The sequence below is a fragment of the Enhydra lutris genome, unplaced genomic scaffold (assembly GCF_002288905.1).
Source record: "Enhydra lutris kenyoni isolate GAN:26980312 unplaced genomic scaffold, ASM228890v2 scaffoldscaffold13, whole genome shotgun sequence".
Lineage (NCBI taxonomy): Eukaryota > Metazoa > Chordata > Mammalia > Carnivora > Mustelidae > Enhydra > Enhydra lutris.
Window position 1 is genome coordinate 35,738,888 of NW_019154097.1, and position 27,085 is coordinate 35,765,972.

At 49.8% G+C, this 27,085-nt stretch overlaps 1 protein-coding gene across 2 annotated transcripts in view; it reads right to left on the minus strand.

The window, feature by feature from the left end:
* The window catches only part of LOC111145789 (mediator complex subunit 27), a 193,784-nt gene that overhangs the window by 19,958 nt on the left and 146,741 nt on the right, over positions 1 to 27,085 (minus strand). Inside the window, exon 5 of one of the 2 annotated variants that reach the window (XM_022501001.1) lies at positions 8,934 to 9,041. The exons of the other annotated variant lie outside the window; for it this stretch is intronic. Within the exon in view, the coding sequence (XP_022356709.1) occupies positions 8,934 to 9,041 (108 nt within the window). The remainder of the gene's footprint in view (positions 1 to 8,933; positions 9,042 to 27,085) is intronic. 2 annotated transcript variants of the gene reach the window in all.

Below are 27,085 nucleotides of genomic sequence, written 5' to 3' on the forward strand. Positions count from 1 at the left end.
CTGGAAGTTTATTTCTTTCGCTTATGTTGTCCTGGTGTGAGATCCAGCATGTCACAGGGATCAGCAGGTCCGTGCTGAGTGGAGGAAAACCGGCTCCCAGCTGCTGAGCACCTGCTCCACCCCAGTCACCACACTGGGCCCTTTACCTGCACTTGCTCATTTAATTCCCAGAACAAGCCAGTGCGGCTGGTCCCACTAGCAACCTTCCTTTCCAGAGGACGAGCCATTCAATCGTCCCTGGCAATCTGGAGGGGCTTCTTACGGACGGTCTCCCCTGAGGGCGCTCAAACCTGGCGGGCATCAGCAGCTGCTGGGGGAATTTTTTTGTTTTTTTGATATACAGATTCCTTGGTTCCTCCCCTGCAGTGTGGGAATTAGTAGGCTTACAGTGGGCCTGAGAGCCTGTTCATCTGTCTGTCTGTCTGCTCCCCAAGCGGTGGTGTAACCTGACGGCTGGTCAGGCCAGGAGCCCTTGATCGAGGGCTCCCTCCTTCACAGGTGAGGAAACTGGAGGTCATGGGAGTCAACCCGGTCCGTCCCCCTCAGGCTACACTGGGTCTTGCACAGAGCATGTCAGCGGCTTACTTTAACCAAAAGGATTTTTGTTTTATAGTTTCGTGTGATAAATCAAGTCAATACCTGATTTATTTATTTATTATTGAGTTTGAAACAAACTCATTGTCTCATGAGTTTATACTAATAAATTAAGTAGAACAAAAGCAGAATTGCCCCAGTACAGTGCTGGGAGAGAGCTCAAGGACAGTGCAGATTAGAAGAGTCAGTATGTCCCACGGGTGCTAGAAAGTCAACTGTAACATGTGAGTTCCAGAGCTGAACAAAATGGGCCTCTTGGAACCTGCCTTTGGGGTAGGCCAGGGGTCACGGTGGAAACCCGAGACATGGCTGTATGGCCCGTAGGTTGAGTCACTGACTGTGGAGCGCCTGGGAACCCGAGCAGCAATCTCACGGGAAGATTCCTCTAAGACAGGAAGAAAAGTGTTGCACTTGACACAGGGTAGTTCACAGTTCTGTTTTTGTTCTGAGGAAAACACCAAAATCTGGTTTCCTGAAGATGGTCCTCGGAACTGAGAGGTGGTCTGCACACAGGAGCCCACTCAGTCCTCCCTGGCTTCCTCCTGTTCAGAATGAGTTGCACGTACGCTGCGCCGTGTCTGAGAACTTTCAGGCCACAGAAGAGGTTGAGAGGATTCCGAGAGGGTTTCCCTGGGTCCCTGTGGGGCTGCTGCTGGAGAGGGCCAGTGTTAGCTGGTCCACGCCCAGGAAAAGGACCAGAAGAACTCGGCCCGGACAGTCACTCAAACGGGCCGCCTCTCCCTAACTCCCTGGATTTCCAGCGAAGCCCCCAGCTGACCCCTCTCCTTCAACCCTGGCTCAGCTGCTCTTCAGAAAGGTGGTATCAATTTTCAGTCACTGCACCACCCCCAAGCCAGTTGATTAAAAAAAAAATCTTTAGGCATTAGAATTTTAATTTGGTAGGCTAGCAATTTGTAGAGGGAAAAGTGACATGTTACTTCAGATAACTTTGAAGGAAACCTCAAAAAAAGACAAATGGAATGAACCCCACACTGTCAGTTCTGCTGAAGAAAACTGCCGGCCAGCATCCTGGGGAGGAGAAGGCCGCTTCCTACGGGCTCTCCGTGCCGCAGCGGAGCCCAGGGTTACAAAACGCAGCACTTAAAGATTATTCAGAGAGCGCAGAATGAATAAGAATGATTTTTCGTATCTCTCAGTTCTGCCGAATCACCGCCAAGATGACAGGGAGATGCCAAAGATTCTAGATTTTAGGGAGAGCGTAACATCAGTGTCTCAACTCGGAACGAACGCAGCTCCCCTTCCATTCGGAGCCCACAGCTGTTTCTCCGGAGCTTCTCTGCTGTTTATCCTCCTGCCTGCTCCCACCCCGCGTAGGCAGACCAACACATAAACATGGGGCTATGGAAAACGAGAAAAGGAAGAAGTGGCACATAAACCAAAAAGTTATAGCTCTTATTTAAAAGAGGAAATTATTAAAACAAAAAAGAAAACCCCCCGCCCCAACTCTTCAGTATCTGCAGAATGTTTTAATAGAGAAATCATCTAGGGAGAAATGCGCCCAAGTTTAATTAAGAGATGCACTCTCCAGCCTAATTGCAGCTTCTCAAACACACCACGCTCCTTCAAAGGCTGCTCTTTCTGAAAGGCGGCTTAAATATATAATTCAGGGCCCTAGGGAAGAGCCGCAGCCATCTGGGATGGAAGGATGTCAGACAATACGCCCCACGTACCAGGTGCGCATGGTAAGAAAGGGAGCCGGGAACAATGGGTCCCCCTATTGCTTCGACGGCACAGCAGGCAGTTTGGATTTCATTTTCTGCTAGATTTATGCCAAAGAAAGCCATCTAAGTGAGCGTTCTGGAGTCAGTGCCCTGCCTCTCCTCAGGGCCAAGAAGATTTCAGAAATTCATTTCAGGGAGCCCGGACCGACCCAAGTGAATATTTATCAGCATTAGCTTATGGACCGCAAAGGCGGGCATGGCTACCAATTTTTTTGCTGGCTGTGATATTCAAAAAGGAACATTCTGGAAGCTGTAAACTTTCAGCTGGGCGAACGGGAAATTATTCTGAACTATAATGTCAGGGAAAGAAAGTAAAGCACCTCTCAGTATTCTGGGCAAGAATTAGAAAGATCTTAAAATGGAAAAGCCAGCCTTATGGTAATTGGTGGCTGAATCTGCAGTCTTAGGAGTAGCCTCTGGGACCCTGGGGACTGGAATGAGTATTTTAGGGGTAGGAATGTGCTCTATTCTTGGGTAAAATGGAAACAAACCCCACAGATGACCAACCACTCCAGTACAGACACATCTGCTCTCAGGTTAAACATCAAGACGTCAAAAGCCCTCTCGACTAATAAGAATGGTGAGGATCAAACTGACTTATCGAAAAGAAAAATCAGAATGGCCCAGGATCAGATGGCACGCCAGCTATGACAATGACCCCTGCCATCAGCATGGCTGCACACCCAGTGAGGGCAGACATCATTCACTGAGGATCATGCATGCGTCCTGTACTACACCTGCGTTTCCTTCCTTCCTCCCTCACTCCCTCCCTCTCTTTCTAAGATTTTATTTATTTGGGGGAGGGCAGAGGGAGAGAGACAAGCAGACTCCCCTCTGAGCGCGGAGCCCAAGCATACGGGGCTGCGTTGCTTCCGAAATCCTCCCAGAGATCTGGACGGGGATGATGAAACTACCCCACCTCCCACAAGAGGACACCAAGGCTCAGAGAAGTTAAGTAACCTGTCCAACATCACACAGTACGGGGAAGAAAATTCAAAAACCAGCTCTGTCTCCAGAGGCCCAGCTCTCAACCTGGGAGGAAGACCGCCTCGGAGCTAGAATTCAGGACGGCTGACTCGAGCCCCACTCCCAAGTGGTGGCAGCTGCTGCGGGGGTGGCACTCCTGCAGAAGTTCCACATGACAAATGTGCTTCGAGGCCCGCTCATGTGACATCATCACCACTGAAACTGGCTTAGCAGCCAGTGGAAATTCCGGCAGCTTCTCAGAAAGTTACCAATTCTTCATTCCAAAAAATAGTACAAGGTACCATAAATGATCTAAAATTGACAATTCCAAATAAAACTCTTAAGCCTCACCAGGGCCTTCAACTTCTGAAGCTTTTATTTATGAACACTGTGAGGTCAACAGGTGGTGCGTCAGTGGGGCAGAGGGCCATAAACCAGCAATGGTCAGGCGTCTCTCCACGATTACGCAAAAGTTTTCAAAACCATAAACGTCTACCTGGTCGCCTTCTTACTGTGCCCAGTCCTCCCTGGCAAATCAGGACGAGAGCAAGTCTCACCCCAGAGCTGGTGCTATGGGTCTGCTGGTCTTCAACTTTCCACCTGCGATCAGGGCACACATTTGTTACTAGCAAGTGCTGAAGGCACAAGTCTGGGCACCGTCCGCATGCGAATTAAACAGGCGGCCCCTTCCCCAGCTTTCCCCCCTTCCCCCATAAGTAACAAGAGGCCGTTTTTCTGAAGGTCGTCTGAACAATTTCAAAGGCTGTAACAAATCAAAATGTTCCCTGCGTCTAATATCAAACGGGGCCGATGCCAACACTTATTAGAGAAATCAGATTCAGGCTTCCCCAACCCCTCGACCCACACACACACGCACATCCAACTTTGAAGTGGGAAGAATGCGGGATCAGAAATTACCCGGGAGACAGCTCTGGCTGTCTTTGAAGGTTCCCTTTGATACCACTATTTCTTTCCTCTCTTTCGCTAGGAGGCTAAAAGCTGCCTTTTTTATTGATATGGGGTAATTAATGAAGCTACAGCATTAACATAACCTAAATCCCCTAATAAGATAAATTCAACCGAGACACACATTTTTTCACTTAAGTCTGGCGTGTACAAAGTCAGGACAACGGCCAGGTATTTCAACTTAAATCTGCCTTTCCACAAGCTGAGTCATGGCTCTCTGTGCCTCCCTGGTTACAGTGAATAGCAGGTTGTTAAGTTTTAAAAAAACATTTTTATATTTTATTAGAGGAATTACTCTACTAGAGCTTGGTCTCAAATATATGCATCCCAGGTAAAGAGGCAGACGATGAGGGCGGCAGCAGGGGTTACTGCAAAGTGCAAAGCGACAGCCTTGCTGGCATTCTGATGGGGAAAAATCCTGCCAGTTCTGGAAAGCGGGGGCTCGGGGGTGGAGGGGGCACCGGGCCACTATTGTAGCAACGGGGATAATTAAACCTTTCAGGAGGTGCTGGTTGCTTTGGGTTTGGGGGACACAGAATCCAGCAGTCATAGAAGTTCAGAACCCAGCATGTCCGGCTTTCCAAGCCACGCCCACGGCATCCGGCTTGCATGGCGGAGCGCTCAGACTGCGGAGAAACCCCCCCCCCAAGCGCTCAGGCACCAACTCAGCAAAGGCAGACAGAACTGCAAGCATCAATGTGGTCTCGAGGACCACACCCCACGCTCTAGGGGCTGCTTCCAAAGGTTACACTTTGTTTGGGATGGGCTAGACATTTCAGCATGTTCATTACACTAAGGCTTACATGTGTATAACTGAGCGTAAGTTCACACACACCAGCATCAGTACTCAAAACAGAACACCAATAACATCGGCACGGTTTTGTAAAGTGCTCTGAAAAAAAGAAGGGGCTAATCAAAGTGGCTAGGATTTGATTCTGGGCAGAGGGGCCGTTCTGACAGCTCCTGTGCCAAATGCGGTTAGTGTGCCTTTCCAACAACAAGCGCCCTGGCCCTCCCAATCTTGCTATTCCCCGTTTTAGGGTCCCTGCTGACCACTTGGGCCAATGTGTGCAGCTGTGAAATGCAGCAAGAGGCCTCCTGTATCACATTTGGGATATGAGTCAGAGCCAAATTCAGGTTCCCAGACACATACACATTTTCTTTCTGAGGAACACAGAACCCACGCTAATCTCTCATTAGGAAGACGCACACCGCGTGCGCACGCGCGTCTCCTTCGTTTTCCGCACTATGACTCCACTCCCGGTCCTCGTCTCTGATGGTCAGTTCCCCACCCTTCCGCTCCGGCTAAAGCACTGGCACATCCCAAGCAGGCTTCTCCACTGTCCCCTCCCACACAGCCCCGGGCTTCTCCAGCACTCCAGGCACTGCACCGTCTCCCTGGGACAGCATCACGGGACAGGGTCTTGGCCCTTGAGGTGCTCCCAGCAGATGGAGCTCTGGGGCCTGGCGGTGTGACCGCAGGCAAGTCCCTGTACATTCGAGGTCTCGGCTGCCCTCTCTGGAGAACGAGACTAATTTAAGCAGAACCTAGGACGCAATGACCACTGTGGGCAAAGTTTGCTATGGAGTACTTGGTGTTTCTATTAATTGCAAGAGAAACATGTCAACAAATAACCATGATGTACTGATTCTAGTCCTAGAAAAAGACTGTTCAAAATTCCATGATGTATTTACGAGGAGGCTCGAGAGTCTGGGTTCATGTAAGAGACCCTGGGAAATGGGGACAGGATGAGAGAGAGGACAGCAGTAAGTCAGGGTGAAGGGAAGAGTGAGTGTGTCAGGTGGGCAAGAGCACAAAGCATCCCAGGCTGAGGGCACTGAGGGCACTGAGAGTGAGTGAGAGAGTTGTGGGAGCCACAAACAGCACAAAAGGCTGGACAGTGAGACAAAACGTGCGCAGAGAATGATGGCAGCTGAGGTCAGTAAGGAAGGCAGGGGTCAGATCACCTGGCATTTCTATGTGTTGCTGAAGAGTCTGGATTTTATTCTAGAAGCTAGGGTTTTCAGAAGCATGTTCTGTAAAACGCCAGTGTCACAATATACTGAGAAGAAAGGAAGAAACAATGAATTTGGGGTTCAAATAAATTAGGAAAATACCCCATACTATATGCGCCTCTTAGGAGATTCATAGGACACTAAGCAAACTGAAGTTTCCAAGAATTTCTTTAGTAAAGAAACCTACTGAACATTCTCGAACCCCATGTTTCTCAGACATTTTGACCATGGACTGCTTTGTGTCTAAGACCTATTAATATTCTACTTTCCTGCCTGCTTTGGGCAATAGGGGATGGTGCAAGCAAGAAATCATACGCTTGGATGTGTATTTTGGGAAGACTGCTCTGGAAGCCCAGTAAAGGACAGACCGTGGGAGGGAAGGAAGACTGGAGACAAGGCATGAGGCGGCCAGTGCACTTGCTCCATTGAGAAATAAGAACTAGAAGAAGGGGAGACGGACAGGAGGAGCCCAATTTGGGATAGATTTAAGCAGGGGAAAACCAGAACCTGCTGATGGACTAGATTTGGGGGAGGGGAAGGATGGCTTGAGTGATGAGGTGGTGGTACAGTTACCCCAGATGAGAACAGCGGGGGGAACCCGAGTTTCGGGAAGAAAGAGGTGAGCAGAGTTTTGGGCGGGCTGAACGTGAGGTGCGCCTGGGGAGGAGAGGTCCCGCCTAGACACAGGTCGGGAGTGGTCCCCGCAGGCTGACACAGGAAACCACAGTATGGTGCGGGGGTGGGGGGATGGTCAGAAGCACCTAAGGGGAAGTTACCCGAGAGAAATCCTAGAAGCATACATGGGTGACAATTTTCTAAATCCCTTGTTTTAAGCGCACAATAAAAATGGTATTCGTGATTTACTGAGTGGTGACTAGGTGGCAGCGGGGTGATTGGTGGCAGAGTGCTGAGTGCTTTGCTTTACAGGGCTTAGCGAGGACACTTCCGGTGTAGAGAAACACAGTGTGAAAGAGATCGGCCAAGTAGGTAAACCCTCACTCCTTGGACTCTAACTTCAGAGAACGCTTCCTCCCTCTCCCGAGTTCGCACCTCTCCTCGTGGCTTCCTGTGTTTCGAGCCCTCCCTCCCTGGTGTGCTTCCAAGTCCCTGGAGGGCAAGGACCCTGACTCATACTGGGTGTGACTAAGGAGTCGTGAACCTCGAACAAAGGCGACAAGAACCACATCTCTAATCGGCTGGGACCAGGGTCCCGGGGGCTCCTGCCCGGGGTGGCTTCTGCGGCTGCTCCCTAGTTGGGAACAGCTCGCGAGCGCTGCCGCCGGGGTTCACGCATCACACGTGCAGACCGCACCTGCCCCGGGACGCGTCTATTCCGCACACGTGTGCTGAAGACACTCCGGTGCTTTCCCGAAAGGAAAAGGGCACTGAACGCTTTGTGCTCAATGGGGGGAGAGCTACGAGAACTTGGCCGGGTCCTTGAAGTAAGAGTAGCTTCCCTTGTTGACAACACTTGTGCGGGCTGTGGAGACGCAGGGTCACTTGCTCTAAACACAAACCTCATCGCTTTGCGGGTCCCAGCTCTCAGCGCAGGCACCGTTACGGGCTAAGCTACACTGGTGACCTTTTTTTGAAGAGCGTTCTACCCTCGTTATAACGTGGCACTGGGTGGTGAGTGCTAGTACCACCGCAAACTTTAAGAATCGGAATGGGCGGGGCGCCTGGGTGGCTCAGTGGGTTAAAGCCTCTGCCTTCGGCTCGGGTCATGATCCCAGAGTCCTGGGATCGAGTCCCGCATCGGGCTCCCTGCTTGGCGGGGAGCCTGCTTCTCTCTCTCTCTCTCTGCATGCGTCTCTGCCTACTTGTGATCTCTGTTTGTCAAATAAATAAATAAAATCTTTAAAAAGAATCGGAACAGGCTCCATGAAGAGAAGGGAAAGCGCAGGAGAGAGGGTCAGACGGAGGCTCAGCGCCGGGAGCGGCCCGGGGAGCACCCGGCTGGGGGTCACAGGCGGAGCCCTCGCCAGGCTCCAGGCTCGCCAGACGCCAACACAAACGAAGGCTGTCAGCTCCCATCAGCACCCCCGAGGCCCCCCGGAGAGCCATACGGCCAGTGCGTAGTCAAGAGAAATCAGGGGTTCACATGGTGAACTCTTCACGAGACAAACCACCAAACAGCTGCAGTGTTCAGTGTGAACCTCGGAGGACAAGCCGCCTCCTCAGGGCTCCTTGTTAGTTCCACGGGAAAAGATCCTGAGCAAGTTGTAAGTCAAAGTAGCTCGAATTTTCCTCATCGTTCTAGGAAAAGCAAAATGCCGAAAATGCCAAACCCTGGGCTATTGATGTGCTGCGCTGCTGGGGTGGGGGTGGGGAGGGAGAAAAAAAGAAAGAAATCCATTTCCTCAGAAGACACATTTAATGAGGCAACTGGGGTCTAAGGTGATACATTAGAAATTCAACTAAGGGCATCAGGCTTAAAGGGAAAAGCAGAAGCTTGATGAAAAATGCAAGGGGAGAGAGAGAGAAATGTTTTTCTGTAAAACGTTCATCTTCATACTGAGAAACCATGCTTGTGGACCATTTCAGCTATGACTGCTGGTGTTTAATGTCATTCATCTGGGACTCGACTACGTTTGTTCTGGGACACAGAAAAAGAAAGAAAAACGAAACAAAAGATTCCAGAATGCTTACCTTGCCGTCTTCTGTGTAGACATTCTCACTGTATCCCCTTACTATTGTTCGATCAATGAACAGACTCCGCATGACGACGATCACTTTCAACACCTTTCCCAAGGTCACCTGTCAAAACACATGCATGCAAACATGAAAGCTTACACTCAAACATGCAAATGCATGAGCTGGGCAAGACTCTGTGAAGAAGAAAGGCTCACCTCTCCCTCTCGTTGCTAATGGACGCAGGGGAGGGCCCTCAAGGGAGGGCATCCTAGAGCGTTTGGGAACGAGCTCCGAACAACACGGCCCTCCTGCAGGCTAACTACACTGAGTGTACGTGAATTTTTGGCTTATAAATCTCGGGATAAGTTCCATATGTTTAATACCTGCTGGACAAAGTAAAATTTCTTTTTTTTTCTGTCTTAAGATGATCTTTTTCAAAGGCTATCCTAGGATTCTGGCATCCTAGGATTTGGTAAGCACATTTGTTTTCCTATGATTTCATGGCCCTACGTACACCCATGGAATGCGCAGAAGAACAGAGTGGAGAGATTAAAGGCAGGCGCCAGATGCCCACGCGGCTGAACTGTCCATCTATAATAGCCCAGAGTAAGTGCAGAAGCGATTCTAGTAAGTTCTGAAGGTAAAAGGAAAGTAGCTGGATTTTCTCTCTAAAAAGGAACATGATCCTGGAAATACATTAAGTGTTTTACTCTCTCAGAACCTAAGCATGTATTATGGATAAAAAAAAACAAAACAAAACCCACACACCTAAAAAAAAAGTGTAGTTTCATATAATGCCAGGGAAAAAGTAACCTGCTGTGCTTGCTGGAATGGGCTCAGTACTAAGAATAGAAACCGCACCTTCCTTTCTCTTGGGGGCTCATGTAACTTTTCTGATGCTTTACTGTACTTCTTCTGTTCATTCCCCAGATGAGACCCTGGAGGCAGACTGGGAACAGGACCCACACAGGGCCCACAGTCTAGATCGTCTGACGGGGCTCCCATATCACAGAATGGGCTGAAAAGGGCCCCCACCCCAAGCCTACTCCTCTGACCCAATAGATATACTCCGCTGCTACTGATGCCCCTTCAGGCACCTGCTCTTCACTTCCCTGTTCTCTGCTGTCCGACTGTCCCCAGCAACAACCCTCCTCTTTCCTTGATGAGTCCTGGGTATCAGCAAACGTTCCGAGTAACTGGTTCCTTTAATAACTTCTAAGTGCTGAGAGGATCTCTCTGTTTTTGTATGCCTAAAATGGTCCAGAATTATAAACAGCATTAAGAAAAAGAGATGATACCCTTATTTACATTCAGGAGAATGTTAATAATAACATCTCATTTCTGGATAGTACTTCCAAATACTGCCACACCGTGTAACATGTAATGCGGCGTCTCTTGAAGAACTGGAAATCACTAGATAAGGATGTCAGTAAACCCCCAAGGTAGGAACCCCAACTCTCTCTAGTTCACATGGAGGTTACACAGAGGAAGGGAGAGAGGGAGGAAAAGAATCAAGTTCACAGGTTTGTGATTCTAAGCACCGAAAGCAAGAGCCTCTCACTGGGCTGCAGTGGAGGTACAACACACCGTCTCCAACAAGGCCGCCATTTTCAACTGCCTATTTTAACGCTCTTTGCCAATTAGCAGAGATAACTAAGCTATTATTTCTTTAAAAAACCAAAGTCTTGGGGCGCCTGGGTGGCTCAGTGGGTAAAGCCTCTGCCTTCGGTTCAGGTCATGATCTCATGGTCCTGGGATCGAGCCCTGCATCGGGCTCTCTGCTCCGCAGGGAGCCTGCTTCCCCCCCTCTCTGCCTGCCTCTCTGCCTACTTGTGATCTCTGTCTCTCTGTCAAGTAAATAAATAAATAAGCAAATCTTAAAAAAAAAAAACCCACCCTGAAACTAATTTCAAATCAAATTTTTATTTAAAGATACGATGTATGCATTGTTCTTTACTACTGTGCAGTCTTCAAAAACGGCAGTCTGTGCTGTTGGTACTCCACTGACAGCATCCATTTACAATTCTTTAACCATTCTCCTATTGCTGGACATGAGTTGCTTCCAAGTTTTCCCCAATATAAATATGCCTACAATGTGCACTTTTGTTCACCAAGCTTTTGCTGTGTTTGGGATTATTTCCTGGAGACAGCTTTGTACAACTGTAATTACTAGGGCCAAGAGTACAAATATTTAAAGTCTTCTGATGCAATCTGCCAACATGAGCCGTAAGGGTTATTTATGCCAGCTACGAAGGTACAAACATACCCATTTCAGTCCTCTCTTGTCAATAACAGGTACCATTAAACCAAAAGAAAACAAAGTCAAAGCCATCCCCTCCTGGAAGGAGCAATTTAGTTAATTTCTCGAACCCATTTACTTATCTAAATAATGTTAACAAAGATTTATTTATTGTAGAGAGACACAGTGTGTGTGTGTGTGAGTGGGGGGAGCAGAGGGAGAGAATCCGCAAGCAGACTCTCCCCTGAGCATGGAGCCTGGCATCCCTGAGATCATGACTTGAGCAGAAATCAAGAGTCAGATGCGTAACTGACTGAGCCACCCAGGCGCCCCGAATCCATTTATTATGAAATACTTAAACACATATACAAAGTAAGCAAAGCAGAAGAAAGAACCTCCACAGACCCCTGCCCCCAAACTCTACCAACCACAGCTCTCGGCAAATCCCGTTTCCTCCACCCCACCTACTTTTCCCTTCCTGTGTTACGTCAGAACAAGAAACAGCCATAGTATCGTCATTTCATCTGTAAACATATCCTTCTGTGTCTCTAAAAGGACTCTCAAAACAAAAAAAATGCAAGACCACCATGCCATCCCACACCTCAATCAACAATTCTTTTTCAGTATTATCAAAACTGAAGTGGTCAGGGTTCAAATTTCCAATAGTTTCGTAAATGTCACTTTTTAAAAAGTCTGCTTGTGCCAGGATCCAAATATAGCCCACACAATGTGATTGGCCGACATGTCTCAAGAGGCTCTCCTAAACTAAAGGTTCCCCATCTCTACTCCCACCCCTTATTTTGCTTGTTGAAGAAACTGGGTCATTGTTTTCTACAGCATTTCCCGCAGTCTGGATTTCGCTGACGGCATCCCCACGGCGTACTTTACACGTTCCTCCTTACTGTGTACTTCCTGCAAACTGGCATGAGAGGGGATTCAGGCTTGATTTCTTTTGGCACGGCGAGTTCACGGGAGGTGTTAGGGTCTACCAATGGGGGCCAAGCGAACTTGGGTGTCTCAGCACGTGACGCTGGCGGGGGCTGACCCTTTAATTCACCAGGGTCTCCAGCCAGCCACATACCAATGTGATCGTTCTGTCTTTGTTTACTAGCTGGGACACTTTTATAAAGAAAAACTTCCCCCATGTACTACTTGGCTACTCAGTGATCAAGTCTATTACACAGGAAAGGCAGGATAAATGCTCCGTTCTTTCCATTTACCGGCTTTCAAAACAAGGCATTGGTCCACTAGTTTCCTTCCAATGCAGACGGCTCAGTTTTCCACCCAACATTATTATAAACTCATGGATATCAACATATCTGGCGTCTTCATACCTGATGCAATCATTAGTCTTATGTTCTTACTGATGCTCACATTGCTCTGTGGCTCCTGGGCGTCTCCTTGGTTGAGTCCCTCTGACACACTCTAGTCTCTGTGATGGCTCCCCTGCTATCTGGTACAGGCCAGTCCAGGTTGGTCCAGTACAATTCCTGCCTGAGGTCATGAGTCAGCCATCTTCTCCACAGTCCTGGCTCTTTTCAACGGAAAATGGCATTTCAGGACCACGGCCAGGGCAAGAGGGGCAAAGAATTTTGAAGGCTTAAAATTTTTGTTTTTCATTTTATGAATATGAATTAGGTCTGTATTCTCCTTTCCACCTTCTCCCTCAGTGAGTGTCCCCACGGCTTGTGCCCCTACTAGCCTGCAGCAGTTTGTGGACAACTCCATTATCTTTCAAATCGGTAAAGCTCTATGAAGTTTGTCCATTCTTTCATCTTTTTTTAAAAAAGATTTTATTTATTTATTTGACACACAGAGAGAGCAAGCCCAAGTAGGGGGAGCAGCAGGTAGAGGCAGAGGGAGAAGCAGGTTCCTCACTGAACGGGAAGCCCCATGTGGGGCTCAATCCCAGGACCCTGGGATCATGACCTAAGCTAAAGGCAGATGCTTAATCTACTGAGCCACCCAGGTGCCCCAGGTTTGTCCAATCTTATTTTTTAGAAACTGAGAAAGGACCCTGGTGCCCATCTAGGTAGAATATGCATAGGCTTATGGCTTTCTGAATTTTTAGCACGGCCACAATGCCACTATGTACACAACTTTGAAGCCTGACAGCGAGAGGCTCCAGAATCAGATGCCCTTGGGAGTCAGGTCTCAGGGAGGCTGGAAAGCCTGGCCGGCTGTCTACCAGCTCTGAATGTGGGCTTCCTCTCACTCAGCGAAGGTCACGACAGCTCCACCTCAGAGTGACTGTGAAGGTCAGCAAGACAATGCCCCGGGCCAGGGTGAGGAACAGGTCAGACGAGGGATAGGTTCCCAGCAGTAAGTGCTACTCCTCCGCCCGAGCCAGGTCTGGATTCGGCGGAAGTGAAACCATTTGAAGCCAGTTAACAGCAAAGCTGGAACCAGTTCAGCAATCTTGCCACTGATATTAATTGACCCTTCTGCTGTGGGACCTGGGGCTGAAAGAAAGCTGCAGGGAGAGGGTGACAGTGGTGCCGGGCCCTGAGGTCTGAACAAAAATGTGCCTCCTGACGAATGACTGCCGAGTGGGGTCTGCAAGCCTGAGAGTCGGGGCAGTTTAGGGGAAGACGTGGATGAAGCTGTCTTGTGTGCTGATCTAGACATACCTTGCTGACACCCAAAAGAGGCCGTTTCGTGTGTGGGTCAAGTACACTGGGCTTCAGTCCCGCAGCTGCCGCTGGGCCACGTGGCTGATGGCGAATCAAACCACCTCTCAGGCCCGTTTATTCAGCTGCGAAATGCGGAGGGACCGTGAGGGAATCATCGAGGTGATCCGCGTGAAGCGCGGCTGCGGGTGTGGCACGCGACAAAGCCAAGAGCGGCTGCTTCGGATCCTCTTGAGCCTGTTGTGGTGGAAAGGGCCACAGGAGCCTTTCCAGCTCCCATCGAGATGGAGTGTAACGCACACTGATGTTCTTCCCAGCCCTCCTGTCACTCTACAAGGATTCAGATTCTCACGAATCCAGACTACGCTAGCCTCGAACGAAACTGGCTGCACCAGGTTGTAATGACCTCGGAGTTCTGGTATCTGACCCGGCAATGCATCGTCAGCCGGCCAACGGACATCGTCCCACAAAGCAGCCAGTGCCGGCCGTGGTCCTGGGCGAAACGCCCAGTGACAGGGGCTACAGGCTGGTTCTTGGCAACTGCCTGGGATACCACAAATAAAGCTAATGCCATCTGGTAATGAAACGGGCTCGCTGTTACCAAGGTAACACTTCTATTACCGAGCAGCACATTTCCGAAGAGCTCACTCACTACTCCTCCTGTGTCCCCATGAGTGCTCAAATGTCAGGCTGGGAAGAGTCAGAGGAAGCCAGTGGGCTTTCCGGCCGGTCGTCACCCTGACACGGAGGTGCCCTCAGCCAGGCCATCACTGCCTCATTGCCTGTGGGCTAGCTGTGCTCTGGGCAGCTGGGGCTGCATCGGTGGTCTTCTCTACTGGGTCTAACAGCCACCTGCCAAGCTGAATCCCAGTAAGAGAACTTCCTGTTTATGAAGGCAGGGCAAGTCACAAGATAAGAAGGGAAAGTGGGAGGAAAGTTGAGGATAATAGCAAAAATATTTAGTTGCGCTCTGCCACCAACTGTGGTCGAACACAGACTTAACAAACCTGGTAGCGGAGATGTTACCTAGACTGGCAGACCACGTGAGCTTACGAGGTCAGAGGGAGAGAAACGGCTCACTCACGTTTATCCCTTCGAGGCTGATGCGGGGAGAAAGGCACTTCGAAACCGAGCAGTGTCTGTGTCCAGGATACAGGGGTGGGCGTGTCCGGGAGGAGGGGAGGGGAAGGGGGCAAAAGCTCCTTCTCGTGTGGAACCTGCTGCCAGACGCAGCGTCCCTGACCAGGCAATAGCAAGTGTGTGTGAGGTGAAGGGGGCAGCGCGGCGTCTGTCATTCAGACAAAGGCCGGAGGGTTGCGCTCTGCTTCAGGGGAGGGGGTACGTTAAAAAAGGAGGGGGAAAAGAAGTCGATCATTTGGTCATCTACGAATGTTATTTTCCAAGTATAAACAAGGTCAAGTGTAACACGTGGGTGTCCTTAATGGGTCTGCTGTATTTTAAGTGATGTTCGTCCAAGCGTACTTGGAAGGGTGGGGGATCGGGAGGGAGGGAGGGAGAGGCAGCTCGACGGAGGCTCGGAACAACTTTTCTTCAGTACAGCGTATTAAGAGCATTCATCTTTGTACTAATTCCACATAAAGAGAAGGATAAACTGAACGGTTTTAGCAAGCGATTACTGACACCTGTGCCTGTGCTATATGAGGCCCTGAGGGAAGACGTGGATTCAGAGAATCATATAACCTTAGAGCTGGAAAAGACTTTAAAAATCATTTTTCCCAACTCTCCCACTTTTAAAGGGGCGAACTGAAGCCTACGGAGGTTAGGGGTCCAGTATGGCTCCTGCCTTGCAGGGGGGACAGGGCTGGCAAGCGCCTGAGTTAACTGCAGGGCACGTACGTACTAGACCAACGTCGCGCTCACGGGGCGTGACAAGTTTCGGGGAGGGTGGTGTGCTCCATCACTGAGCCCGTCTGGCATCATCAGAAAATGCTCCGTTTGGCCCCGGTCCAATTTAGCACACGATCTGAAAGGTGGAGCTGGCTGTACAGATGAGCGGTCCACACGCAGTATTTCATGGAACATTCGTGCAAGAGATGTTCTTAGATGTGGCCCAGAACAGAATGTCCAATGCCTGCGCAGGCTTCCCTGACCCCTGGGGGTCTTCCCCTGCACACCGCGGCCTCACTCGCCTCTTGACTTAGGACGAGTACGGGGCATGCCCAGGAGGCCAGAGCGTCCCCCTCTAAGAACCCTGGGATGTAGCCAAGCCGGGTGTCTATCATTCTCAAGAGAAGGCAGCTGAGGTTTCAAAAGATTCGAGTCTAAGTTCCCTGTTTTCTGTGCAGGGCCAGAAGCGTGCCTCTTGCTGTTCCCTCTTCCCACACAGAGCCCATGCCCCCCATCACTGCCTCTGCCTCACAAGCAACGGCAACCAGAGTCTTGCTCCATCTCCTCCTCCAGCCATCCCGCCGTCTTCTCTGGGACTCTGGCAAGTGGCTCGAAACCCGGACTTGAGCTCACAAGACTCCTGGTTTCCCTCACAAATGGCTTTAAACTCACACTCTGGATCCCATCTATACGACCCTATTAAAGCACATGTTTCATCTAATGTTAGCATTTAAAAAAAAATTTTAGCGTTTTTAAAACATAACTTAGTGCTCTGACTTCTGCATAGCTGGTAGGTATGTATAGTCCCGACACTCACGCTGGGTGAACAGTTCTCCCAACAGCAGGCTTCCAGAAGCCGCAGCAGTGAGAGGGACTGACAACGAAGAGGTAGAGGGAAACGTGCTGTTGCTTCCTTCTAGGCAAATGCTCACACTGGATATAGCTACAAGGAAACAGACACAGACACACCCCGAGGCTGACACTCCAGGAAGGCTGAGGTGCAGAAGATCCGCTCTCTGTCAGTGGCCTGTGAGACGAGGCCGCCAGCACGGCAGAGCCGGCCGGTAACAGAATCGTAAAAGGGAAACGGGCGATGTGACTTGGACACCAAGGGGTCGAAGCAAGGGATTGTCAGAGGTAAGATGGATGTTCCTGCACGCTGAAGGCCACTCATTTTGCTCAACGGGATGGACCTCTGATGATAAATGCAACGCAATGTGATATGAGGAAAAATGAAACCAGAAAGCAACCCCAATGTGTGGACTGGACTTGCGATATAGAGTCCTCACAGCCCCGAGACAGGAACTGTTTTTCCTTTTGACAGAGGCCCAGGAAATAAGAGGCAGATAAGCCAACTTTAGACTCTGTCTACCAACAAGTCAGAAAATCAACCGCCAGCAAGGAAAGAAGGCACAGGAATTATGTTTACGAACTCTGGGACAAAAAGACTCGGGAGCTTAGATCTTCGCTCTGCCCTTCTCGACCCTGTGACCTGGGACAAGTTATCTGGGCTGTTCAAAACCTGTTTTCTCACCTGTAAACCCAGGATCAGGTTGTTGTGAGAGGAACTGACACCAGACACGTGCCGTACTCAGCAGAGGTCAAGCTGGGCTCCTCCCACTGGCCTCCTTGTCACTGGGGGAAAGCAGCACGGTGCAGGGGCAAGAGCAGGGCTTGGAGTCCAGAGACCCAAGTTCAAATTCTGCTCCTGCCACATTCAGAGAGCAGCGTGGCCCTGGGAAACGCAACCCCGGGGGAATTCTGGCTTTCTCATCTCTGAAACGGAATCTTTAGGTGAACTGGACAGCTGGTGTGATTAGGTGCCGGGATGGGGTGTGGTCACTACTGGCCCTCGCTACATGGTAGCAATTGTTTTTAATAATTATTAAACACTCTGTCTAATAAGACGGGGTTTATTTTGCATTCAGCGGCTATTCTGTTGATGAATGGACTCACTTGCGAAGGGGTGCCCCTGTTAACCATTTGGGCACCTGCTCCTCCCGAACCCCCCCATACCTCTCTTCTGAGGTCAAACCTAACTGGGCTGGAGGGGAACACTACAGAGGGTTGACTCATCTGCTGAGTCTGGCCAAAAGGTTTCATGAGAAGGACGGCCTGAGAAATGACCTCCTACTTCACGTGCTAAACATAAATTTCCTCGTAATCTTCTTACCCCGCTCCCTCCACGTCCCCCTCAAACCCCACACACGAGGTAAAAAAAACAAAAACAAAAACCAGAGTGAAAGGAGAAGGGCTGGCCGTCCTGATCTGGGTCTCCAGCTACCTTGGGCTTCCCCTGCTGTTAGGAAAAATACTGCAAATCGTCAAAATAACTTAGCGCACCCTAATTTATAAAACGTATCTTCAACTACGTAAGAACAGCTCTTCTGGGAAAGAGGAGAGTGCGGAACTGATGCACAGCCTGCATGAAAACAGGGTGTCCCAGTTCTGGGAAGATTTATGTGACTGCAGTGGGGTTCAGGTTAGCTGACGAACGGAGAAGCAGGCTATGTTCTCGAACATACTGAAGATGGTCAGTTTCTCCTATCAGATCTGAAGAAGGATCTTCAAGGACAGGCGCACTTTCCTCGTCCCCTACACTGGCCACGCAGGTAAGGAACGTGCAATGGTCCTGCCTCACTGAGCCTACCTGAGCCTACCTGAGCCTACCTGCGCCTACCTGCGCCGGGGAAGCTGCTGCCTCCTGCACTGGGGTTGGGGAGGGAGGGCGGCGGAGGAGGGCCTGTCCAAGGGCCACCCTGGATGGTGGCCTGGAACAGAAGGCTCTGCCCACTCTGGCTAGGCCAATCAAACTGCCTCCTTCCAGAATTCGGTCTGCAGAGCATGAAGGGTGGGAACAAGCCGCAGCACCCATGAGGAGGAGGCCGTGGAGGAAGAGAGGGAAGGAATGAACCGGTGGGGAAGGAGGGCAAAAGGACAGACAGGTGCAGCCTGCAACCCAGAGCTGCCTTTGGGCCACGAACGGCTTGCACTTTTCTTCCTCCTCTCCCTCCTGCTACCCGGTAGTGTTTACTCAATACGCGGGAGCGCGCAGGTTAGTCATCACGCATGTGGAGACGGAGAAACACACATTCACGGGGCTGACGGCAGACAGATCCGTATACAAAGAAACACCATGTGCAAGAATTCTGAAGGAAAGGAAGAAGAGAGGATAGCTTAAAGAGAGGTTAGTGAGGTAATAGCTGTGTGGGCGAAAAGTGACGTTTAGATCAGATCATTCAGTTCACTCAAGTATTTATCCAACAGACGCCGCCCACCGACTGTGACTCAGGGTTAGAGAGAGAGGGAATGACGCAACGTCTCACGAGGGGACATTCTTCGGGGGGTGGGTCTGGGCAGACAGCAAACAAACGTTAAGACCATTTCACTGCAGGGGGCTGGGAAGACAATACAGCTGGACCAGGGGGTGGTTCAAGTTGGGCTGAAACCGAGCTAGTCCGTGTCCAGTGCTGGGGCACAGCAGCCTGGGCTGGGGAGACGGCTGTGTGAAGGCCTGAGCAGGAGGACAGCCTGTGTCCCAGGAGCAGAAGGGCCAGCGGGGCAGGTGACAAGGTGGCATGTGCTGACGTGGCTGGTGGCAGGCCAGGTTGGCCATCAGGTGCCTCGGAGGCTCTGGGAAGGAGTTGACTTCGGGAGAAATGGGAAGCCACCGCAGAGCTCTGAGCAGAGGAGTGACAAGTTTGCCGTGTGCTTTTACAAGACACGCCCCTGGCTACTGCATGGAAAGAGCAAGAGAAGAAATGCGGGGGGACCTGAGCGGGGGCGACACTGGGAGAGACGGCAAGAAGCTGATGGATCTAGGACACAAGTGACACAAACTGCTAGAGACCGGACGTGAGGTGAGGGAAAGGGAGCTAGAAGCTATGGAAGCTTCCATGTTTCTGGCCGGAGCACCAGGTCGACAGTTTTGCTACTTATCGAATTGAGATGAAGAAGAGAGGAAAATCAGGCAGTGGGGAAAATCACTTCCTTTTCGTCAAGCTGAAGGTACTTCTGAAATACCTAAAGGGAGACGTGTTAGACGGGCAGTCTGGAGATAAGGATTCACAGTTCAAGCTTCTGAGTGAGGATAACAGTTGCTGGTTTTCAAGGCGACTGCGTAAGTGCACGGGAGCTGAAAGCTCATCTCAACCCACAGCCCCGCGCGCAGGAGAGGCAGGTCCGAGAACTGAAACAGGAAGGATCCCTCCGATGAGGTACTTTCCAGCCCAGGTGGAGGTGATCCTGGGGCACATGTGCTGCTTGCCACAGGCATTCGAACGGTACCTGCGGAGCGGTGTGTGGCACACGTGGCCCTGCTACGTCCACTTCTTCTGTTGATACGCCGTTAGGCAGCACTTGGCTTTTTAATATTTTGACTGTAGGATGTGCGCCAACTTGACCTTGGTGTAGAAAATTTTAATTCAAATCAATACAGGGACAAGGTCACTTTAAAATCCAATTAATATGAATGGGAAAATATGCCCCACAGTTCCGAGAGCAGAAAATGGAACAGTTGCAAGTTAGCAACAACAAAAGAGCGTCCACACAAGGCTGGCCGGTCCTTCTGCATTTGATAACGCAGCTAGCTGTGTCCTTAAATACATTCAGGAGTCAGAAGACCGACGAACTTATTTTGGGGGGTGGGGAATGGGCCTCTATTTAGGGGAGCTTAAAATTAAACTGCAGTTTGTTTGAAGAAAGTTGTAAAATGTACTGAAAACTGGATTCCTATAACCCGATTTTAAATAAATTAAGCCCTGGGCTTCTCACCCAGAATCCCTGGAGACACCTAAGGCGTTACTACAGTCTGAATAGTAGCAATTTGCATTTCTATAGAATATGTTCACAAAATTGCTCACAACCGTAACCGTAACACGAGGGGAAACTGAGGCACTGGAATTTAGAAGTCTTATTCTCCCACAAGCATTAGCAGACCGGGACGCCATGCCACGCTTCCTCCTCAGATGTATGCCTCTATGTCTACACTTTGTTTCTTAGTAACGAGAAACACTTCTTCTATGCCCTGAATCAGAGTCTTGCAAGAAACGATGGAACATATTATTACTGGAATCCTTCTGCTGCACTGCCGTCCCGTCTGGAATCTCAGGTTTTCCACCCATAAGCCAGGCTGGGAGAGAACATAACTGATCACACAGCCACCTAATGAAGGGAAAACTGCTCTGTGACTTCCAGGAACGACTGCAAATTACTTAAAACTGGAAGGAGATACTGGGGTGCGCCAGGGAAGGAGAAACTGGTTTCTCAACTGATCTTGCACGTAGACATTAGGGAAAAAACAAAAAGGCTCCTGAAGGGACTGGACTGGTGCTCAGCTCCGTGCGGAATGTCACACGCTTGGGGCAGCCTTTTGGGCCTCCTCGGGAGCCCTCTCGGAGGGGAGGTGCAGGTGTCCCGCACAGCGGGGCGCAGAAGGCCGCTCCCATCTGAGCCAGGCCGAGCTCACAAGACGACTGTGTGGGGCTGTGCTCGCCCGTACAGACGACGCTGCGGCAACACACCAGAAGTGGCCCGACTCTGCAGCCAGAGGACAGGCTGCCGCCTCGCACAACGTCGGCTCTGTCCTCCCCGCGAGGACTGGCTCAGAGGCTCGGTCACCCTGCGCTCTCCTTCATTCGCAGCAACGCAAACCCGCGGCCTTCCCGTCCGCGCCCCCCCAACCTCCAGTTACCTCACCCGCCGCCGCCAGTATTAATGCTCTTCACACGCTCATTACTCTTTAATGACGCCTGTTTGTAAATAGCAAGATGGGATGCAATTAAGCCATGAGAGGCTGAACAAACACACATACTAATTAGGATCTTTACAAGAGATTTTTTTTTTCATGTATAGACTGGAATTTACCTTTCATTAATCTAACTTAATTGCAATAGTGCACCAATAAAGAGTCAACACAAATTAAGTGCTCTAAATGATTTCCCCGTATTAAGGGTGAGCAAGTGATCCTTCCTCTGGGTAACAAGCCCCAGTGAGCAGCCGGCAGGTACTGAGCGGGAAAACATCACAGCTGAGCACAGGAGAAGGGTTTGGCTGGGAAGACCGGTGCTGCACCATGATCATGATTGGTGCTGCAGATGCCGGGCGTTAATGAGGTCGAGGCCACGGGTTCAAGCTGCAGCCTCACTCCTCTCGAGGGTCAACTAGCTTTGCTCGGTTCCATGGTAGCAGATGACAGCTCTTCCATGTGTCAGCTTTCTGTCACTGGTTCCAAGAGAGATTAAGTAAAGGTTTTGGATCAATCGGTTACAATCCATTCCCACTCCTAGAATAATAATGCCCGCGAACATTTGCTCTGTGGCAAGGAAGTACACATAGATCTTTCTGTATGAAAAGGACATCTGTTATTTGCAGAAATATAAGTTACTGTGCTTTACCCTCTGATTTCAGAAGGTGTGAAAGACTGTATACATTTGGCAACTAACCTGAAACAGAATATGACGGTGTATCAACATTAGATCTCTTCTGCAAAGGCCTCAAGCACCTAACAATTTATTCATATAACAAATACTGATTGGGGCCCCTCTAGGTAACAGGCACTGGGTCAGGGTCAGGAAACTACTTTAGGAAAAATGTCACTTGCCCTAGAACTCTTTTTACCTTTTACCTACTTTATTTGTCCTTTCCTAATCACTGATGCTATATAACCCACGTATCACCTTCTTCTCCTTGCCAGACGTGGACATGTATGGGTACACAGAGGCCCCAACTCCCTCCTGACCCCCAACTGGGCCAGTGGCACCACTGGCTTGGAACCCGAAACTCTGAAGAAAGCCAGGCCCTTAAAGGTCCAGGGTGGCAACATGGCTGTGGCTATCTCCCCAAAGAACTGAGACTGGACATTATGCTGTATGACTAAGACTGCATCAACGGGGACTCTTCAGGTCCTAAATTAAAAAGAAGTCCTAGAGGAGTCCACCAAGACATTTCCCAATGTGTATTCCATGAAAAGGAGGCCGTGGCCAACCATGTTGGGAAAACTCTGTATAGCCTGTCCTCCTCTCGAAGATTCACGGCACATGCAGGCACATTAGATGTTCTAAGAGGACCGCGAGAAAATGAAATGAGTCAAGGGAAACCCCACTGAAGTCCAGGCACGAGGCCAGAAGAGGGACCCACACCACTTGACAGTAGTCGCAGGAGAACCGTCACTTAGAGACCCTGGCAGAGGCATCCGCCACAGGAGGGAAGCAGGACTACAGACCCAACAGGGAAGGACAGGCGCTGCTTCTCCCACGAGGAATCTACTACCCCAGCAACTCAGCCATTGAGGAACCGTCCTCACTCTGAAGTCCTGCTTCTCCGGGGGACTTCGGTCCAGGACAGCCCCTCCCAACGTCCTCTCCATAAAGCCACGCCCCCTCCTCTCTTTGTTGGACTTGCCTGTGGTCTTGGAGTAACGTGCATGTCCTGAACTGCTATTATCTGCTATTTCTGAATAAACCCATTTGTGCTGGTAAAGTAACTTTTATTTTTAAAGTTAACAAAAGGAACCTTATTTCTACCTTTACTTAACTAGTTAGTACTTCCTAAACCTATGGCACATATCAATTTCCTTAAGAGTCAGCATTCTGAGAAATCCACTGTTCCGTTACTAGCAGGAAACAAATAACCTGCCTAATTTAACCAGTCACCAGAAGCCTGGATCCCATTCTTCTAGTTAGACACACATCTTTCCTCATCCACTCCCTGCAGACAGACACAAGACAGCAATCCTTCTCCTCTCTCCCTTTCCCCAGAGCTTGCAACCCACTGGAGTCGGGCTCTTGTGCACGAGACCCACAGAGGCTCCAAGGATCGAAAACGGCTCCCAGATAGGCTGTGGATAAAAATCTATCAACTCTAACACATTTAATTACTCCCAGTTCAAGAACTTCCAAAGATTCACTCTTAAATTTATTTTTATGGTTACACTGTAAGTCTGAAAATCCTAGTCTTGAAACAGCATCACCGACAGCCCTCACTTAATCGCTCTGGTAGATCATATATAAAAACAAAATAGAGCTAAATAAAATCATTCTGTGTTAGTGAGCAGATGTCTAGCCCATTTGCAATTAATACGACCCACTTCCATACAATCAGACTGCTTAAAATTCCTGGAACAAGATGTAAAAGTTAAGATGCAAATGTTCTGATTTTAATGAGAATGAATGGAAACTATAAAATCCTCTCTCCCTTTGAGGGTAGGTACAATCTACATAGCAGTCCCAACCACACACTAAATTTATCAACAGAACAATCATCTGATAGAGCCTGCGTGAAAGAGGAAAACAGAATCGGGAAAGTCGGGAGTATATTCAGAAAGCACTGCCTACCAAAATTAAATGTTAGCAAAACCATCATTCTTTTAAGAAGCTTTAAAGGAAACTGGACACATTTCAGTGCATTCCCCCCAGGTACCTGCCTGTACTGGGAGCTTCCTGTATTTCTCTGAATCCACGGGACCCCTTCCTGGACAGAAGGAGAGTGAGAGAAAGCCCAGGACTTTGGTGCTTTTTGGATCTTAAGTTCAAACCCCAGCCCCACCACTTAATGTGACCTTGAACTCCTTATCTACCCTCTGGGTCACAGTGACGTGCAGTAACATCTCGCATTGGGGGCAGGTTGGGGAAATCCAATCACTAAGCCTTCAGAGATGCAGGGCCAACGAGAGGGGCACATGGCAGGCACTGATGGGGTAGCAGCGTTCAGAATTATAGTCACAGCGGTGGCAGGGGCACAGTGTTCTAGGGTCACAACAAGTCTCACTGTGAGTTTCATTTCTCCCTGCATGGCAAGCTTTCCTGCCAGCTCACCACAATCTCACCCCTTCCTTGGTGTGGTTGTGGCATCTCTCCTGCAATCTGTGTTTTCACTGGGCAGCGGCGGGTGGGTTTCTTAAGGCCAAGTCCCACCCAACCCCTTCGGAATGAGATGCCCAACTCTGCTTTACCCTGTGAGCACCGGGCTCAAACTGACCTCTCCCACAAGCACTGGGGACTCCAGTGACTCTCTGAACACCGGTGAGGTGCCTAACAGGGGCAGTACTCAAGTCAGTCTTTGCGGGATTAAAACAAACACAGAACTTGGAACTCTCTCAGCAGTCATTTGTGCTCCTCGTGTTCATTCATTAGTTCGGCAGCTGTGAACAGGTGCCCCCTCTGTGCTAGGTGCAGTTCTGAGCCTGGGAAATAAGAGAGCAGGAAAGAATTCGGTAACTTTATGTTCTCCTGGAAGACCTCCCCGTCTAGTGGGGGACTTGCTCAAGGCTGGGAGTGGAAAGGCAGGCACCAGGCACTGACCCCTACCTTTTATCTTCTGTGACTGGTGCAAGCTCTGGGGAAACCAGGCGCTCGAGAAGTTTCTGATGACAATGGTGAACAAAATCAAGATGGGAGGCTTCAAAAGCACAGTTAACATTCTAGAGATTCTGTGCTAGCTCAGAAGCACATAGAAATGGGAAGCTATGTGGGACAGCAGAAAGAACATGCAACTTAGAGTCAAACTGACAGAGGTTAAGCCTTAACTTTGCCACTTATGTGCTCCATGCCTTTGTCAATTATGTGGTCTTTCGGGGTAGCACCTACCTGGGAAGGCTGGTGTGGGTTACACCGTGAGACAGCATACTCCCGCACTTCAAAAATGCTTACTGGGCATTCAGCATGTGCTAGGCACTGTTCTAGGCAGTGGGGATAGAGCAGAGGCCAAAACAAGGTCTCTGCCTTCACAGAGCTTATATTCCGGTGGGTGGAGATTGACAAGAAGTTAGTACCATGCCATATGGTCAAACGCTGTGAGGAAAAATACAGCAGAGGCAGAGACAGAGTGGCTGCGGGTGGGTAGCATGCTGTTTTAAAGTAATGTATTCACGGAAGACCTAGGAACCTTCAGAAGTGAAGGAGAGAGCTGGGGAAGAGGGCACAGTTGGTGCAAAGGCCCTGAGGCAGAGGCAGGCCTGTTGTACTCTAGAGCCATGAGAAGGTCAGTGTGACTGTTGTGGAGTGAGCCAGGGGCCAGGAGGTAGGAGATGGGGCCTGACCTAACATGGGAGAAGGGGGCAGTTCCTGGTAAGGCCTCAGAGATCATGGCGAAGAGGTCTCCAAGTGTGATGGGAAGCTAGCAGAGTCTTCTGGGCAGTCTCCAGCTGCAGGGTGTAGAGATGACAGAGGTGCCAGGGCAAAAGCAGACATGCCATCTGGGAGGGTGTTGTCATAACCCAGGTGAGAAACAAGAGGTAAGAGAGCTCTGAGGGTTCCGGTTTGGGCAGCAGGAAGAAGGGAGATGTCACTGACTGACGCAGGGGCCACTAACCAAGTACAGACGTCAGCAGATGTGGGGATTTGAGGCTGAAGCCCAGCGAAAGACCTGGACTGAGGCTGTCAACTTGGGCGCCACCAGCTAACAGAACGTATTTAAAATCATGGGGTATCCGAGGTCATCTAGGGAATAAGAGTAGACAGAGGAGGGACCAAGTCCAAGAACTGAGCCTGGGACGCACTGACGCTTTGGGAAGAGGGATCTGTGAAGACTGAGAACCAATACACAGGGAAGGGAGGAGAGATCCTGAAGGAACAGCAGGGGCTGTGACGACAGACGAAACCCGAGCAGCCCTGCTGGGGCAAACCGGAGAGAGGGACATCTTACCTCCTGTAAAAACCACAACCAACAAGCAGCCACCTTAAAAACAGACACAAAGACCATCACTGTGTAACTTTAGCTAGAACTGTGAGGCAAGAATGAGGGGCAAAAACAGAAGGTAAGTCTTTTCGTGTTTAAAAAGGGTCCCACATGATCACAAGGGATTTCTGAACAGAAACAAAGGAATTTTCTTATGTGCAATGTTTGTGACTCACAGTCATCACGGCAACTATGTCATGAACAACACCTATGAAATGCCATGATCCTCACCGAAGGTCCAGCAGAATCACCGCAGGGCCCCCAGGGCACTCTAAGCACGCTGCCTGGGGATTAACAGTAGTAGTGGAGGCAGATCTCACAAAACCCCCCCAGAGAGGTCGCGGAGCAGCTCCGTGTTGCAGGGAAATGATGGCACAGAGGCCAGGTGACCACTCGGTGTCATGCGGCCGGCAGCGGCCCGGCCAGGAACCGGACCCCCGGCTGGCTCCAGAGGCCACGTCCTCACTGTGGCTTGCTTACAAGGGGTTGGGTTAATGACGATGATGACCACCACTGCGCCGATGACTGCACATAGCACAGTTCGCTCAATTAATTATAATTCAAATGAAACATTATATAGTTTATATAATTAATACTACCGTAGACCATATTAGTGTAGACTCATACTCATCTTTTAATCCAATTGCCAATGGAAATGGATTGTGTATGTCACTTTTATTAGAATCGAGCGACTGTTTTATCTCAACGCCCAGACAAAAGGACAAGATTAACTGGAGGAAAAATCAACTGTGTAGATTGGGATTAGGGAATAAAGT